Source organism: Neofelis nebulosa, chromosome 6 (genome assembly GCF_028018385.1).
Source record: "Neofelis nebulosa isolate mNeoNeb1 chromosome 6, mNeoNeb1.pri, whole genome shotgun sequence".
NCBI classification, from domain to species: Eukaryota; Metazoa; Chordata; class Mammalia; order Carnivora; family Felidae; genus Neofelis; species Neofelis nebulosa.
Genome location: NC_080787.1, coordinates 81,815,694 through 81,834,383, shown reverse-complemented (window position 1 = coordinate 81,834,383; position 18,690 = coordinate 81,815,694). Strand labels below are relative to the sequence as shown.

Here is an 18,690-nt window from a genome sequence, read left to right as displayed (position 1 = left end):
ATTGATGCTTTCTGGGTTTGTGAGAGTGATTTTTACTATGCTTTCTTACTTTCTGGATTGCTAAGAATAGGGTATATGATGTAAAGTTAAAGTAAGTTCATCAAAGATAGACTGACTTAAATTATTCTCAATCAACTCAATCCTTTAAAGAGATGAAAACCTTTCTCTCATTGTTCCAACTTCTTTGTGTAAATAATGACAAGGTTTTATAAAAAGAGATGTTCAATGAATTGTGTGTATGTGAATGGCTTCGAATTAGTTTTTCCAGTTTCGATTCTCTTTTAACATATATCGTGAACAGCAGAGACACAAGAGTTCTCATCTAAGTTATGAGCCAAAACAAACGATCAGGTTACACCTGTTTGGCTTATGCTACCTTGGAAACCACTAGACTCCATTTGCCTGAGCTTAAAGCACTAGCTTCCTCTCAGGGAAATAATATAATCAACTCATGATTTTTTTTTAATCAAATGAACAACTGACTGGATCTCTTCTTAATCTTCACATCTGTGCCAATGGGTAAGTTAAGCTTATTTCTCTTATAATAGGATTTGTTTATGCAAGGGAAGATGGCATTTCTTGTAATTGGGTAGTCATTACCTCTTTCCAAAAAGTTTTGGTGAGAGAAGTAATCCTAATTATTACAAACTAAATGCACTGCTATCCAGTTTTGTGCTGCATCACAGACACCCTTTCTGGATAAGCTGCCTCTAAGTAAATGGCCCATTTGGAATGTGTGAGTGACTTGGGGGCTTTGTGGTTGTGGCCAAGTCAGAGCACCTGGCTTGAGCACAGAATGCGAATGAGTGGAATTTGAGGGCATAGTGGAACAGCCCAGGACCTCTCAGTGGCCCCTTCTGTGTGGCTTCAGGATAACCTTTGCACTGTTCCGAAGAGAGGACCCTCTAAAAATGTCAATACCTTTGTTCATACAGGAAATTAAAATACCTGGCAAGAGGTATATATATATACAGGTGTCGGCCTGTGTGGATACTGTTTTACTCAGCATTGTTCCTGTACCCTCAATGTTGACAATTTATTTTTTTAGTATACTGTTATTTATATGTAATGAGACCTAAAATTAGATGTGAAATAATTTTACAGCCACAGGCTAATCCTTAGACATATAGCTCTTATGCAACTGTATTTACAAAAGAAAAATCAAATATCACAAAACCAATAAAATTAAAATTAATTCAAGTTTAGTGGACAAACGACACAGTTTGGCTAAAATTAAATTACTACTCACTAAGAGAATAAGATACTGACTGCAGAAGCCCAGATTCTTTGAAGCTGTGGACCCACTGTGGGTTGGGTAATGGCTTGTTCCTTGTTCACTTGTCTCCATTCAAACTGCCAGCAGGCTTCATTCACGCTGTGCTGTCAATATGCCTTCACATAGCTTTCTCTTGAGCAGGACCCATCATGTGTTGTTTCTTGGAAGCCCAGATAATGAAAGTTTTGCAACTTGGTTCCAGTATGATTTCAAATACGACATAAATATCAGAGGTCGGCAAATGACCTCTACAAAGGCCAGATGGTAATTAATTTAGGGTTTGAGGGCTGTGCTATCTCTACTGAAACTAGTCAACTCTGTTATTTTAGCATGAAAGCAGCCATAGACCATAGTAAATGAATGGGCATGGCTGTGTCCCCACAAAACTTTATTTACAAAACAGGTGGAAAACTGGATTTAGCCTGCAGGCTGTATAGTTTGCCAAACACTGGTAAATATGAGTACTGAAATACTGTGGCTATGAACTAGTCCTTGGTTATGAACTAGTCATCCAGCATTGTTTTGTTTGTTTAAGATCATAAAAACAAAATACAAAATACACACATATAAACTTCTCATAGATCCTTGAGAATCTAATGACAGACCTTCAGGGGTCATGGATCCTGGGTTTAGAAACACTCTGCTTTAGGGATTTTCCAAATAGGCTACTGTTACGAGTGAAAATGCCTTGTATTCAAATAGGGCATTTTACAGAATTTGCAAGAGTCAGCAGGTGGTGCAAGAGTCAGCAGGTGGTGGAAAGAGAATCTGAGAGGAAATTCTATTCTTTAGGGGTTAAATAATTTGTGTACAAGGTAGCACAGAGTTGTTAATGAACCAGAAAATCCAGCCTGCTGAGGGGGAGCTGGAGACCAGTCATTCGGGATCTGGGTTCTGCTGCTGAGTTTTCTACTGAGGAGTTTCTGTTACTGAGTTTCTGGAGGAGTCTTGCACAAGCCCCCTTCTCTGAGTTTCCATTTCTTCATCACTACATTGGGGGCCATACCACAGACGATACCAACCCAGAGGATGGAGGTGAGGGTTACATGAGATGCTGTGAAACTCTTCAGAAACGCTCAAGCACTATCCAAGGACAGGCACTGTTATTACTGAGACGTGAAAGAGGCTGCCTATGAAGCTGGCAGCTTTTTCATGGCTTGTCATGGTGGTCTGCAAGGATATTGGAAATCCAGTGCCCCTCAAACTCAACTTGCAAAATAGCACTTTTTAATAACTTCAGAGCAGGACTCCGGCTCCCAACAGTGCCAGGGCTCCTTAGTGTTTTTGTGCCCATTCAGGGCACAGAGAAGGCATGTGCTTATAGATGGCTGAACCACACAAGTAGTGAAGACTCATGTCAGGAAAGTTGTTGGCATAAAGGTTCGTCCTGTAATAAGTGAAGGACAGGTGGGCTGGTGTTCAGTCCCAAAGGCTCAAAAGCTCAAGTGTATGATTCACCCCAAGTTGAATCAGCTTTAAGGGATTCATTAACCAAACCCAGAGGAGCCTGATTTGTAAGGCGCCTCTCCAGGGACTGGAACTCTTGTATGTAATCTCAGGAGAATACCCTTGCACAGTTTAAGGAATCTCCTCAGCAAGAAAATTATTACTCAGAGGTTGCTTGGTTAATTGGAAGAAGGAGAATCAAATGATTGTAACAGACATTTAATCAGGATGTAGAAAAGTCACATTATTAATTATCCTTGCTGCTACTATATGGTTATTGTAACTCATTTTCTCAACCCAAAACTTGTACATGTTCTCATTAGTTCTGACATCAGTTTAGCATGCTTGCAATAGGGTTATTCCAGAAAATCCAGAATCCTTGGTTGCAGAAGAAAATGATGAAGTATTTTACACATGTACAGATGATATTTTCCCTGTATATAGACTGATGTAGACATTGAGAAGGTCTATGTGGTTTCTGTTCACGTATCATTCACACAGAGCTCTACTCTTCTGCTAAACTTTGCTTCCATATCATTATGCCAGTGCAGGACCACATGGTTGATTAGCTTCTACCCATTTTACTCAGGTACCCTCTGGTTGTGGGGAACTATATGGGAAAATAAGTTTCTAATTCTCACCTTTATGTTTGAGGTCTTACATAATTTTACACCTTTATATCTACTAACGTTCTAGTGTTTTCCAGCTCCCAGGAATATGGGACAGATGGTCTCTTTGGGATAGGTTTCTTCTACAAATTGCTAATCCTTTCCCATGAGGCTTTTTACTCATTTCACACTCAAAGGAGGTATTTGTCTCCAAATTCTGAGTTACTTTAGTCTGACTATGCTCTCCACCCAGGATGTCACATTTTATGGAGGCCCGTGATTGTATTCTTCATGGTGTTGTTGTTGTTTGATCAGTTAGTAGAAACTTAGTATAGTTGGTGGAAGATTTTTAGTCAAGTCTTTTTGGGTCCTTCAACTTTCACTAAGTTCATAATGATGATATTTAAATTCATATTTGTTATATATCAGATGATATCCTAACTGCTTCAAATGAACTTATTCATTTGTATCTATTTACTCATAGCTATACTAATGCAAGTTCCTTCTAAGAGAGTAGACTGTGATGTGTACAAATTTTTTTCCTCTATGCATTCTTTTGGTTGTGACTCTGAAATATGTGGCACACAGGGGATAGTTATTTTAAATTTGACACTTACAGAGGCGCCTGAGCAGCTCAGTATGTTAAGCATCCAACTCTTAATCTCATGGTCAGTCGTGAGATCAAGCCCTGCATTGGGCTCCACGCTAAGCATGGAGCCTACTTAAGATTCTCTCTCTCTTCCCTGCTGTGCTCCTCTCCCCTGCTTGCGCTCTCTTTTTCTCAAAAAAATTTTTTTTTTTTACATTTACACATTTTTCTCCAAAGTCTGCATTTTGATGATTAGATCTCTGCCATGAAGGTAAGAGTTAAAACAATTCATCAATGTTACTAGGGCCTTCCAACTCCTCATTACAATAGTGCATGTGCACGTGTGCACCCACACACATTTCATTTGGGATTTTTAACAGAATTATGAAATATTTGAATCAATCAACACTGATGCCAATCCTAAAAAAAAAAAAAAAAAAACCAAAACCTTGCTGTAAGTTTAACATTTGAATTTGTTGAGTAAATAGGAATGAATGGATATTTTCTATTAATATTAGTATTAAGTATAATAGCAAAGTGATATGAAAATTACTTTAATTTCTCATCTTTCAGCTCAGTTTTCTTAACGTGGTCAATGGAAAGAATTATGGTCCTCAAAGACTGTATGAGTGACTTATTCTATGTCAAAGAGCAAAAAAATTTGAAACTGAATATTTCACCTGAGAGTCAACATTCAACTTTGCTATTTCTTTCTTTTCTTATGTGTGTGTGTGCTTTATGAAATTCTTATATTTCATCTTGATTTATATTCACAACAAACCTCATGAAGTCAGCTTGGAGAATATTAGTATCCCCCTTTACAGATGGGGAAACTGAACCCTCCCAAGAGTGAACTTCTTGTTTATAGTGACATAGCATGGAAAAGCCCACTCCAAAGGTGCCATGTAACCTGGCTGGACCTCCTTTTCCAACCTCATCTCAGGCCATCCATCCCTCATTCACTGAGGTCTAGTCACATGGGCCTTCTGTTCCTCAAATTCATTCTGTCCAGCCATTCCATTTTCCTAGGACGTTCTTCCTCATATCTTCATGTAGAGCTGACTCCTTGTCTCTTGGGGCTCGATCCAAAGGTTACCACATCAGAGAGGCCTCCCATGGCCAACTGAAAGAAGCTCTCCTGGACCCATCATAATTACATTACTCTGCTTGTGCTTCTTCACAGCTTTCATCATTATCTGATATTATCTTATGCATTTGTTTCTTGTTTGTTTCTCTCACTCCCTAGAATATAAGCTCCTTGAGAGCGAGGTCCTTCTCTACCTAGCTTGCTCTTGCACCTAGAGCATATATTTGTCATAATTTCTAATTGCATATTTAGGTAACAAAAAAAAAACATACTTATTTAACCTCTATGCTGTAAGTTTTTGAGAGAAGGAGCGCTGTCTATTTTGTTTACTGCTGTGCAACACAGATTAGGCACCTACAACTTTGCTGTTTCTTTAGCTACATGCAGCTAATAAACATTTACTAAACAGCCACTTTATGCTAAGCACTTTGGAGTATACAAAACAAGTAACAAACATGGTCTTAAGGCATGTTAAAGCAAGGCATAAGGTTCTTTGGTGAGAAACACCAAAGTCTATATGAGAGCCACCAAGGGCTAAAATATGTGCTAAGGCTTAAGGGCTACAAATATGAAGAGAGAAAAATCACAACTTGGAGGGCAATAGTGAGGTAGGGCAGGGAGGAGGGAGGAACAGCATGAGCAAGTGCATGGAGACGAGAAGAACATGAGGCCTTGAGACAGGAAGACATAGGTAGGTGGGTGGGAGGATGAACCATCTGACCAAAGTGGGTATTGGTGAATGTTGGTAGACACAAGAGTGTAAGATCTTGAACATGAAGGTGAGACTCGGAAACTTATTCCAGAAGTCTCATGGAAGCTAGAGAGTATTCCCAAGCAGAAGAATAACAGGATGGAAACAGCATTCTAATCTAGCAGTCAAAAGCGTGGAGTGGATTTTAGGAGAAAGTCTGGGGGTATCTCCCACTTACTTTTCTTGCAGAGATGAAGCAAGATGGTCTGAATCTCAGGTCCACCCAGAAGTTACAGGAAGTGGGGACCTCAGAGCAGACTGCATAGTTTTGTGGAGAACATAGCAATTTAATTAAGGTGGAGATAGAGAGGCTGGGTATAAGGAGAAGAATGATTGAGTTTTCCAAATGTTTCTGAGCTTTAGAGCAAGCTGTGTTCCCATTTGTTACTGAATTTTGCACTGTTACTTAGGCACTGAGTACACAACAGAGGACAATCAAAGTACTTGTTTAGGTTGCCACATAAAATATAGATTGTCCAGTTAATTTTGAATATCAGATAACTAATGGATACTTTTTGGGGCGCCTGGGTGCATCAGTCAGTTAAGCCTCCGACTTCAGCTCAGGTCATGATTTCACGGTTCGTGGGTTTGAGCCTTGCATCAGGCTCTGTGCTGACAGCTCAGAGCCTGGAGCCTGTTTCCGATTCTGTGTCTCCCTCTCTCTCTGCCCCTCCCCGACTTGTGCTCTGTCTCCCTCTGTCTCAAAAATAAATAAACATTAAAAGTAATTAAGAAAAAATAATGGAATACTTTTTCAGTTTAAGTAATCCTGAATATTGGATGGCACAGTAAGAAATTATTCATTGTTTATCTGAAATTCAAATTTAACTGGACAGCTTACATTTTATTTGCTTGCTCAATCTGGCATCCCTAGTCCTTTCTCTTATAGAACACACAGTATCTTCAGATATTAGTCATATAAATAAGTGATTATAAGTTATAAATGGCACGAACGAAAAGATGCCAATATTGTAAACAAGAATACCAAAGAAGACTAATTTAGATTGGTGGGGTCACAAAAAGCCTCTCTCATTCAGGTGAGGGAGACAAGATCATCTCAGGTAGGAGGAACAAAATGGATGTAGGATCTAAAGGAGGAAATGAAAGGAGAGGAGCATGCCTGGAATTCACTGTACCTTGGGGATGTGCAAGATGAGGTTGGAGAGACAGGCAAGGGCACCACTATGCAAGGCTTCATCGTCTGGTAAATATTTTCCCTTTTTTTCCTACCCTAAGTGCAATGGGAAGTCGGGTTAGAGGTTTAAGCAGAGAAATGATAGAACGAGATGATATATTCTCCATTTTATTTTCATTATTATTTTTAATTTTTTAATCTATATTTCTATGTGCACTTTTTCAAATTTTTATTTAAATTCTAGTTAGTTAACATATAGTGTAATATTGAGCTTAGTGATTCATCACTTACATATAATACCCAGTTCTCATCATAAAAAATGCTCTCCTTAATACCCATCACCCATCTAGCCCATCCCATGCCCATCTCTCCTCCACCAACCCTCAGTTTGTTCTCTATAGTAGACAGTCTATTATGATTTGCTTCCCTCTTTCTTTTTTTTCCCCTTCCTTTATGTTCATCTGTTTTGTTTCTTAAATTTCACATATGAATGAAATCATATGGCATTTGTTTTTCTCTCACTCACTTGTTTTACTTAGCATAATACATTCTAGCTCCATCCACATCCTTGCAAATGGCAAGATTTCACTTTCTGATGACTGAGTATATTCCTTTGTGTATATATATCACATATTCTTTATCCATTCATCCGTCAATGGACATTTGGGCTCTTTCCATAATGTGGCTATTGTTGATAATGCTGCTATAAACATCAGAGTGCATGTTCCCCTTTGAATCTGTATTTTTGTATCCTTTGGGTAAATACCTAGTAGTGCAATTCCTGGGTCATAAGGTAGTTCTACTTCTAACTTTTTGAGGAGCCTCCATACTGTTTTCCAGAGTGGCTGTACCAGTTTGCATTCCCACCAACAGTGTAAAAGGGCTCCTCTTTTTCTGCATCTCACCAACATCTGTTGTTTCCTGTGTTGTTCATTTTAGCCATTCTGATAGGTGTGAGGTGGTATCCCATCGTTGTTATGATTTGATTTCCCCGATGATGAGTGATGTTGAGCATCTTTTCATGTGTCTGTTAGCTATCTGAATGTCTTCTTTAGAAAAAATGTCTGTTCATGTCTTCTGTCCATTTCTTAACTGGATTATTTGTTTTTTGGGTGTTGACTTGATACATTTTTTATAGATTTTGGATACTAACCCTTTATCAGATATGTCATTTGCAAATACCTCCTTCTATTCTGTAGGCTGCTTTTTAGTTTTGTTGGTTGTTTCCTTTGCTGTGTAGAAGCTTTTTATCTTGATGCAGTCCCAGCAATTCAAGTTTGCTTGTTTCCCTTGCCTCCAATGATGTGTCTAGTTAGATGTTGCTATGGCCGAGGTGAAACAGGTTGCTGCCTGTGTTCCTCTCTAGGATTTTGATGGTTTCCTGTCTCACATTTAGGTCTTTAATCCATTTTGAATTTGTTTTTGTGACTGGTGTAAAAAAGTGGTCTAGTTTCATTCTTCTGCATGTTGCTGTCCAGTTTTCCCAACGTTATTTGTTGCAGAGACTGTCTTTTTTTCCATTGCATATTCTTTCCTGCCTTGTCAAAGATTAGTTGACCATATAGCTTTGGGTACTTTTCTGGGTTTTCTGTTCTGTTGACTGATCTATGTGTCTGTTTTTGTGCTAGTACCATACTTTTTTTTATATTAAATATAATTTATTGTCAAATTGGTTTCCATACAACACCCAGTACTCATCCCAACAGGTGCCCTCCTCAATGAGTACCATACTGTCTTGATGACTATAGCTTTATAATACAGCTTGAAGTCTGGAATTGTGATGCCTCCAGCTTTGTTTTTCTTTTTCAAGATTGCTTTGGCTATTCGGAGTCTTTTGTGGTTCCACACAAATTTTAGGATTGTTTGTTCTAGCTTTGTGAAAAATGTTGGTGGTATTTTGATAAGGATTGCATATAATAGATTGCTTTGGATAGTATAGATATTTTAACAGTGTCTGTTTTTCAATTCATTAGCATGGAATGTTTTTCAATTTCTTTGTGTCCCCTTCAATTTCTTTCATAAGTATTCTATAGTTTTCAGAGTACAGATCTTTTACCTCTTTGGCTAGGCTTATTCCTAGGCATCTTAGGATGTTTGGCGCAATTGTAAACAGGATCAATTCTTTGATTTTTCTTTCTGCTTCTTCATGATTGGTATATAGAAATGCAACAGATTTCTGTATGTTGATTTCATATCTTGCAATTTTGCTGAATTCATGTATCAGTTCTAGCCATTTTTTGGTGGTCTTTAAGGCTTTCTACAGAAAGTATCATGCCGTCTGCAAATAGTGAAAGTTTGACTTCTTTCTGATATAATCTCCATTTAATTTATTTGCAAAATTTTTAAAGTGTATTTATTTATTTTGAGAGAGAGTGTGCACAAGCAGAGTAGTAGAAGAGAGAGGTGGGGAGAGAAAGAACCCTCAGAAAGCTCTGCGAGGTCAGCTCTGAGCCTGATGAGGGACTCAAACTCACGAACCATGAGATCATGACCTGAGCCCAAATCAAGAGTTGCATGCTTACCAACTGAGCCACCCAGGCACCCCTATAATTTCCATCTTATTTTTTTTATGTTTATTTATTTTTGAGAGAGAGAGAGAAAGACAGAATATGAGTGGGGGAAAGGCAGAGACAGAGGGAGACACAGAATACGAAGCAGGCTCCAGGCTCTGAGCTGTCAGGCACAGAGCCTGACACAGGGCTCAAACCCATAAACTGTGAGATCACGACCTGAGCCGAAGTTGGACGCTTAACTGACTGAGCCACCCAGACACCCCTATAATCTCCATTTTAAATGTTAATCTAGTTATTGATGGAAAACAGGTTGGATGAGGTCAAGAATGAGAAAAGGGGAGACAGATAAGAAGCTTTTATGGTATACCAGGCAAGAGATGAGGAAGGTTTGGATTAGGGTGGAAGCAGTATAGATGAAAGAGTGAAAATTTGGGGGATATATTTCAAAGGTAGAAACTTTGGGCTTCAATATAGATTGGATGTGGGGTTTGGAGTAGGGAGAAGGTGAAAAACAACTTCGAAGTTTCTGGCTCAATGCTAGTTGCATGGTGGTACAATCTACTGAGGTGCCGTGCTTTTGCAGGGAGATGGAGGGTGGAGTAAGCAACACCATGAGTTCACTTTCAAACATTTTGAATTTATGAGATGGCATCCTAGTAGAGATGACAAGGAGACAGGTGTGGACTGGACATACATAATTTTGGGAGTTATAGACACATACGTAGAGGTAAGAGAGATTGAAAAGGATTCACCACATGATTTTCTTACATAGTAACCTTGCAGATATGGTTTGATTTGTAAACATCCATTCTATAAATCGAACAGTGATAGCTCTCTGATTTATTAGTGTTTATTTTTTATTAGATCTTTCAGATTTAATTTTGTACAATCTTATTGGAAAAAATATGGACAACAAAAATCATACAAAATAAAATCATATAAGAACTTATTTCATTGATGAGTATTATATTTATTATATTATATTACTATTCTTTCTTTTGTCCCTGTTTCTACTCCCTATACAACACAGTTCTCCTAAAATGTTCAGGCTATTTGGACCCCTATTGTTTCCTTCTATTCTAAATAGTTTCCTTCCACCTACTTTTTGGGGGAACTTTATTCATTGTAGTAAAATACATATGACATAAAATTTTCCATTTTAATCATTTTTCAGTGCACAATTCAGTGGCATTAATTACATGATTTGTATTGTACAACCATCAGCACTATTTCCAAAACTTTTTCAACCCCCCAAAAAATTTGTAACTACTAAGCAAAAGCTCACCATTCTTTCTTCCTTCCTTCCTTCCTTCCTTCCTTCCTTCCTTCCTTCCTTCCTTCCCCTGGTAGTCTCTAATCTACTTTCTATCTCTATGAATTTCCCTGTTCTACTGTTCTAGAGACTTCATACAAGTGGAATCACACAATATTTGTCCTTTTGTATCTTACATATTTTATTACCATAATGTCTTCAAAGTTCACTCTCACTGTAGCATGGATCAGAACTTCATTAACTGACTAATATTCCTTTGTATGTGTATACCACATTTTGCATATTCATTCTTGATGTAACTTGGGTTGTTTCCCACATGTTGACTATTGAGAATAATGTTGTGATGAAAACTGTCATACAAATATCTCTTTGAGTTCCTATTTCCAATTTTGGGGTATATATCTAGAAGTAGAATTGCTGGGTCAGATGGTAATGCTATGTTTAGCTTTTTGAGGAACTGCCAAACAGTTTTCCACAGTGGCTGCCCCACTTTACATTCCCACCAGCTTTGTACAAGAGTTCCAATTTCCCCACATCCTTGCCAACACTTGTTATTTTATATTTTAAAAACTATACCCATCTTAGTAAGTATTGTAGCTTTTTTTAAACATTAAAAACAAATTTATTTTAGAAGGAAAGAGCATGAGCAGGGGAGGGGAGAGAGAGGGAAGGAGAGGGAGGGAGAGGGAGAGAGGGAGAGAGGAAGAGAGGGAGAGAAAGAGAGAGAGAGAGAGAGAGAGAGAGAGAGAGAGAGCCTGACGCAGAGTCTGATCCCACGACCCTAAGATCATAACCTGAGCTGAAATCAAGAGTTGGACACGCAACCGACTGAACACCCAGGCGCCCCTTCTTATAGCTTTGATTTGCATTTTCCTAATGACTAATGACGTTAAGCATCCTTTCACCTATGGATTGGCCGTTTGTATATCTTCTTTGGAGATATGTCTATTCAAATCTTTTGTCCATGTTTGAGTTATCTTTCGTTGTTGAGTTTTAGCAGTTCTTTACGTATTCTGGATATTAAAACTTACCAGACTCCGTTTTTAATTTAGATGAAATGTTTGGGGGAAATCTTCAATTCCCAAAATTATTCATGATATTGGCAATATTGAATATTTTACTTTCTGAAAATATTTAATTAGTTGAATTTTCCAAATGAAATTCCTGTGCGCTTAACTGCTAGTTCTCAAGAGAAAAGAGAAAGTCATAGGAAAATCGGTACATTAGAATTGGCAAGTAGAAACTCTTTAAAAATTGGGAGTAATCCATAGTGACTTAAGAAAAGGGATAAATTAAAGACCTTTATTAAAAATAGACAATATGAATTATTATTAAGAGATAAACATGATGAGCTAATGACTTCAAACTAATGACTGCTTTCAAATGCTTAAAGGGCTATTATATAAAGATTCCTAACTTATCCACCTTCAAGGAAAAAAGTTAGAGAAAAAAACATACTAACTTGCAATTGGAAAGCCTTCCAATTTGATACCAAGAAAAGGCTTTTGATGACAAAATAATAACAATAATGCTTACTGATCACTACCATGTGTCAGACTCTGTTTTGAGCCCCACGTGATTAGTACTATTATCATCACAGCTGAACTTGGGCTTGAGCCCATGGAGTTCAATGCTGTGCCCAGGCTCTTATCTGCTATACTAAACCACCTTTGTTAAAACTGGACTAATATTAGAACACCTTTCCCTCCTAAGAAAAGCCACTGCCTTTCTATCAGCAGAGAATTTCAAAATAGGATAGACATTTATCAGTCAAATGAAATTCATGATTCTTACACATTTGATGGTGTCAGTCTTCTAACTCTATTCAAACGGCAGTTTCTTTCTTACTGCTTTTCTTTTAGCAAAACAGTCTGGATCTACTCTTGCCTTCCTCCCTTTTCTAAAATGACCAGCAGGGTACTTTCAAATGTTTTGTAACATTACATAAATATCCTTTTAAATAATATGGACAAATTCCCAATGACACATGTTGTAGGAAAACATAATACCTTTTGTTTTCCCTTTTTAATCTTTGGGACTTTGTTTTAATAATTCATGGAGACATTGACCTTTCAGGTGGATTTGAGACTCCTTTTTATTTAATACAATTTTGTTTGTGTTCTGAAAACCCAAGGACATTGAAGTATTTATTCCCTGCTCAATAGACCACTGTGTACATGTATGTTTGTTTTCTCTGAAAACATCTCTTAACCTTCATACATCTCCTCAGGGCTTTTGCGTGTGGGCTTGCTACATATTGTTTCCCCTGTAAGAGGTAATGTGCCATGCTCCAACAGGTGTGCTGCTATTAACAATATCCCAATTTTCTTAACCTCCTCATTCCTCTCACATGATCATTTCCATGATACTCTTTCAGCTGAGTTAGAGAGAAAGCAAAAGGTAATTAATTTTTGTAATAGAAAACAAGAACTAAAATGGCAAGAATTTCACCTAAGAAATCACAAAGTATATTAGTGGCAGACCTGGAGCTCTAGCCCACATCTTCTGATTATAGCAGAGAGTTATGAGAAGTGGTTTTCACTTGGAGAGATTCTGTCTCATCTCCACAGGGTACATTTGGAAATGTCTGAAGACATTTTTAGTTGTCCAAAATGGGGAGGTGGTGCTACTGGCATCTAGCTGGTAGAGGCGAGAGATTCTGCTAAACAACCTACAAGGCATAGGATAGCTGCTCCAACAAAGAATTATCCAGCCCCAAATATCAATGGTGCCACCGTTGAGAAGCTCTGTTTTAGAGTGATGGAAATTAGATTTGAACCCTCTGCATCTTATTTTGTGACCTTGGGAAAGTGGCTTCATTTTTCAGAGTGTGCTTTCTCATCTGAAAGAACAAAACATCCACCACCATAAACAAACAAACCAAACCTACCAACCGACCAACTAAACAAACAAAACCCCCACATTCCAGGGTAGTTGGGAGAGACCAACTCAAAAGCACTGAACAGAGAATGCTGTGTATATAATGGGCCCAACAAACATAAATCAGGGAATCCAATTATAAGAAAAGATGGAAGCGGAGTGTGCCAGAAAGACAACATCACTGAAATAAAAAAGAAGGCTCTCTAGTTTCCTTTCAACTTTTATATAGAAAAGGGCAAAAGAGATGGAGAGAGGTACAAGATAATTAAATAGCATCAAGGACATATTAGGAGGAGAGGGGAAGAGATGGTAAGACTGGAAATAGAAAGCTGTGAGAAGGCTGTACAGGTGAGAGAGATTTTAGCAGTGACCTGGAGATGAATTTGAGAGATATTTGGAGGGAGGAATCAGAAGAATATTGTGAATAATTAAGAAGGGTCATAAAAGGGGCACCTGTGTGACTCGATTAAGTGTCTGACTCTTGGTTTTGGCTCAGGTCATGAGCTCACCATTCCTGAGTTTAAGCCCCGTGTTGGGCTCTGCACTGGCAGCATGGAATCTTCTTGGAATTCTCTCTCTGTCTCTCTCTGTCTCTCTCATTCTCTCTCTCCCCCTCTGTCTGCTGCTCCCCTGCTTGTACTCTCCTCACCCCCCTCTCTCAAAATAAGTAAATAAATATTTAAAAAAAATTTTAAAGGGTCATAAGAGAGAGAGGTCCAGGATGAATATGAGATTTCCAACTTGGGTGCTTGGGTATTGGTGATGCCATTAAGCAATAAAATCAAAGAGCAGAGCAGATAATAAATTCACCTATAGATACTTCAAGTTTGAGAGGCCTGTGGCATATTTAAATGATAACCAAGAGGCAGTGAGATATGGAAATCTGGTGAGAAGCCAAATATTTGAGAGTCAGAAATCTGAAAATGGTAGATGAATCCCTGGGAGTGAATGAGATTTTCTAGGGAGAGCATATGGAGTAAGAAAAGAGCAGAGGACAGAGCTTTTACGAATTAGACAAAGAAAACTAAGATGGTACAATCAAGAGAATCAGAACAATAGAGAAGATAGAAACAATAGAAAGAAGATGATCCTGGATGTCAAGGCTCAAAGAGTTTCGAGAACACAAGAGCAGGCAACAGTATCATAGAAAAATTAAGTGAGATCCAGAGTGTCCAGAAGATTGGCAGGTCAGTGGTAGTGCTAATTTTAGCATGCAATGATGAGCAGAAAAACTAGACTCAGTGAGTTGAAGAGTAAATGATAGTTGTAATAGTAGAAATAAGGGATACAACTTAAGCACATTTATATGCTGAGATGAAGGAACCAGTGAAGGTTGAAGATACAGAAGCAGGGAAAATGGATAAATCAAGAGTGGGGTGTAGAGTTGGAATGATCATTTTGAGGCAAGATGAGGCTGACCCCTCCCTCTAAACTGTGTAGAGCATGTTAAGTTGGGCATTGATGTAAGTAGACCTGCAGGGGGGAGGAAACATGAGTTTGAAGAAGTTCATATTGGAGACCCTCACTTTTCACTATGGGACTGTAGGTGAGCTCAGTTGTTAGTATGGGATATGGGACACAGGACATGAGAGGAGCTAGGGGAAGGAAATAACCTTTAAGGATTGGGGAGGGGCATTAACAAACTAGAGAAAGTGAGTAGAGATTACAATTTCAAGAAGCTGGTATGTGAGGGGTATTTCAAGGTGCCAATGTCACCTTGGGATTCATATCTATTTTTTTTTCTAGATCACTAACAGAACCCATCCATCCTTAGAAGCAATAAGCTGGAAGGATTTCTTTGAAAATGAGATAGTGTGTGTGGGATCACCAACTAAATTCCAAACTTAACTGGGCAAGGAATCAATTACATCTGTGGACCAATTGTGTCATCTCCTTGTATGAATGTGAGTCCTCAACAACCAGAGTTGAAATTCGACTTTATTGTCCATAATTCATAATCAAGTAAGACAGTGGAAATGATCAATAAAATGAAAATAAATGAATCTTGATGAAATTGTTTTCTTTTGCAGACTCTTACCTTCTTTTGAGCCTAAGTCATGAGTTGGATGTTCCTCAGAGACCTCCTAACTGGAGTAAATAAATACTCAACTGGAATTGGGCGGATTTGGCTGGCTGTTGTGTTCATCTTCCGTTTGCTGGTCTACATGGTGGCAGCAGAGCATGTGTGGAAAGATGAGCAGAAAGAGTTTGAGTGCAACATTAAACAGCCTGGTTGCGAAAATGTGTGTTTTGATCACTTCTTCCCCATTTCCCAGGTCAGACTTTGGGCCTTACAGCTGATAATGGTCTCTATGCCTTCACTTCTTGTGGTTCTACATGTAGCCTGTTGTGACAGTAGAGAGAAAAGGCACAGAAAGAAACTCTATGTCAGCCTAGGTGTGATGGATGGGGGTCTGTGGTACACTTACCTGATCAGTCTCATTGTTAAAACTGGTTTTGAAATTGGCTTCCTGGTTTTATTTTACAAGCTGTATGATGGCTTTAGTGTTCCGTACCTTATGAAGTGTGATTTGAAGCCTTGTCCCAACACTGTGGACTGCTTCATATCCAAACCCACCGAGAAAACGATCTTCATCTTCTTCTTGGTTATTACCTCATGCCTGTGCATTGTGTTGAATTTCATTGAACTGAGCTTTTTGGTTCTCAAGTGCCTTATTAAGTGCTATCTCCAAAAACACTCTAAGACACTCAAGTCTTCAGTGTGTGAGTGCCACAACCTCAGATACATTGAATGTGGTGGGATAGGGGCTCCTCCGCTGCTCCAGAATTTCCACTCAGACTCAGCCATTAGCACACTGCACACCCCTGAACCCCCTCCCTCCCAAGGTAAAACAAAACTGCTTTGTGATTCACAAGAGGGTTGGCAAGGAGAATCTGCATCCTTCCTAAGCAAGACCTAAGCTGTGTTGGAAAACAAAGGGTGTCAGCCTTAATGTCATTTGGGAAAATTTTAAAAAATATTTTCAGTATGTGCTCAGTTGTACACACTAGACAGAGATCTCATTGTCATAGGGTTCAAGTGGATATGTGAGTTGTGTTTGAATAGTTAATTGCAAATTAGTCTGAAAAAATCCAGTGAACGGCATTCTCTTAAACGCTTAGATCTGTCACCTGGAAAATATAGAAAGTGACATTTCTGACAAACGTGATGGCTTCCAAGCTGAGGTTGAGGCATTGGCAATCTTTCCAAAGTGGCAGCCAAGGCTCCCCTCACTCAGCTCTACACAATCTTTGCAGAGAAAGAGCATGGTGAGGGCACAGTAGCAGGTAGCCAAGGCAAACAGAAGCACACTCAGTGAGAAGGCCTGGCCTGGGGAAATGACCACAGAGCCCAGGCCTCTGCAGTTTAGGTCTCCCTGGATATAAATGGACTAGGGGAGAGGGAAGAAAGCCATAATTTGTGGTTTCCAAGTTAATACAAATATTACTGGGGACATGTCCCACTTAAGCCTGAACCTAGCAGATACCTGAAAGGGTCACTCCAGTCATACCAGAAGGCAGGTCCCACCAACTACACAGACAGGGAGCAGATAGGACCCAGAAAAGGAACATACCCACTTGATAATTACTTAACCCTTTTCTTTTAACCACTGAACATTGAATACTTTGTAAATTTCTGTATTTTTTGGACCTTTTTATGATCAGGAATTCACAGTGTGTTATACAATATGTCATAGTTTGCCTACAATTTACTAGTACATCTCTCTCTAGAATGGATAATAAAATGTGTACTATGCTGTTACATTGGTTTGAAAAATGCAAAAAAAAAATAAGGATGCTTATTATTACTTTATTTGGAGACCAGCTCTTTCTTATTTAAAAAAAAATCATATATTATCTTTGTATTTAACACTCTAACAGACGTGCATTTCTCCAGAATAAAAATGCAGTGGTTTTGTTGTGTTATTTGGCTGTCCTTGATATTGTTACTTGACTGCACGGGTACAATTATTCTGTGAAATAAAACTTTTCTGACAATTTTAGAGCAGGACTTGCAGCCCTGCTTCATAAAAATAGTTCAGAAATCATTCTTGTCCACTGGGAATTTTTTTAATGAGAAATCAGTACATAAAAATGTAATTTTAACTGAAACTGATTATGTCATGTCTTCCATGGTCCTGCCCTCTTCAGCATAAAGTCACTACAATTCATGCAGGTTTTCCCCTTCTTTCAATTTATATCCCAGATCCCTCACTGCTGCACTCCTGAGCTTACATTCATTTGACATGAAAACAGCCAATCTTTGCAAATGCAGGTAACCACTAAAGGATTTAAAGGAATATAAACACGTTTTTGACAGCGATGGGGGTTAAAGAGGTTTGAGATTTTTGAGGCCTTCATCATGGCATAAAATCTAGAAAATAGGGTTTTAGTGCACAGAAGTGAAATGGAGGCAAGATGATTTTTCCCTCTAAGTTTGTAGCCAAAAATATTTTTGAGGAACTCAGACTTCACATCAGTTATGACCAGTGCTGCTGTAGGGAAAAGGATTGGTGGGACATGTGCATTTTTTGCTCTTTCCACTTTGCATTAAGAGGAAATGACGAGGTAATGGGAGCAAGAGCTGTGAATGAAGTTGTTTAGACAGGAAGGGGAATGATTTTTTTCCCCTTTAAGCTTAGTTTATAAAATGAGTTTCCTATAAGAATACTCTGGAGGTAGTCTTGGCATCTGTGAGGACCCAAAGCATTTGACTGAGAGAAACTGGCATTTAAATTTGGCATCTTTAGTCTCTTATCAATAAATTAATTTTTATTGAGCTATGATCAGCAGGAACAAGACACTGCATTATGCACCTTCAGAGATATATAATTCCGGCTGTAAGAAAATTTCCACTTTCATGCGGGAGCATGGATGTTAAGATGGGGTGGAGTATCTTCCACTGGTCCTCACTGGTCACCTCACTTGACCTGACTCCCCCCCACAACACTGGTGCTCAGAGAGCAGACATTAACCTTAGAGATGAAGAAGGTAAGACCCAAAAATTCAGTCCCTTTTTTCAGGGATATTCATCCAGTAAAAGCCAAGTTACCAATCAACCATAGTTCTTTCTTAAACCTTCCTCACCTCATCGGGCTTCCCGGATCACTGAACAGGTGTCTTCTTAATTT

At 38.7% G+C, this 18,690-nt stretch overlaps 1 protein-coding gene across 1 annotated transcript; it reads left to right on the top strand.

The window, feature by feature from the left end:
* The first annotated feature begins 408 nt into the window (after window positions 1-408).
* On the top strand, window positions 409-17,485 carry GJB7 (gap junction protein beta 7). The gene is made up of 3 exons (XM_058734651.1): window positions 409-519; window positions 15,305-15,462; window positions 15,589-17,485. The coding sequence occupies exon 3, from the start codon at window positions 15,616-15,618 to the stop codon at window positions 16,477-16,479; it is 864 nt and encodes a 287-aa protein (XP_058590634.1). The 5' UTR covers window positions 409-519; window positions 15,305-15,462; window positions 15,589-15,615; the 3' UTR covers window positions 16,480-17,485.
* Window positions 17,486-18,690: the final 1,205 nt, after the last annotated feature.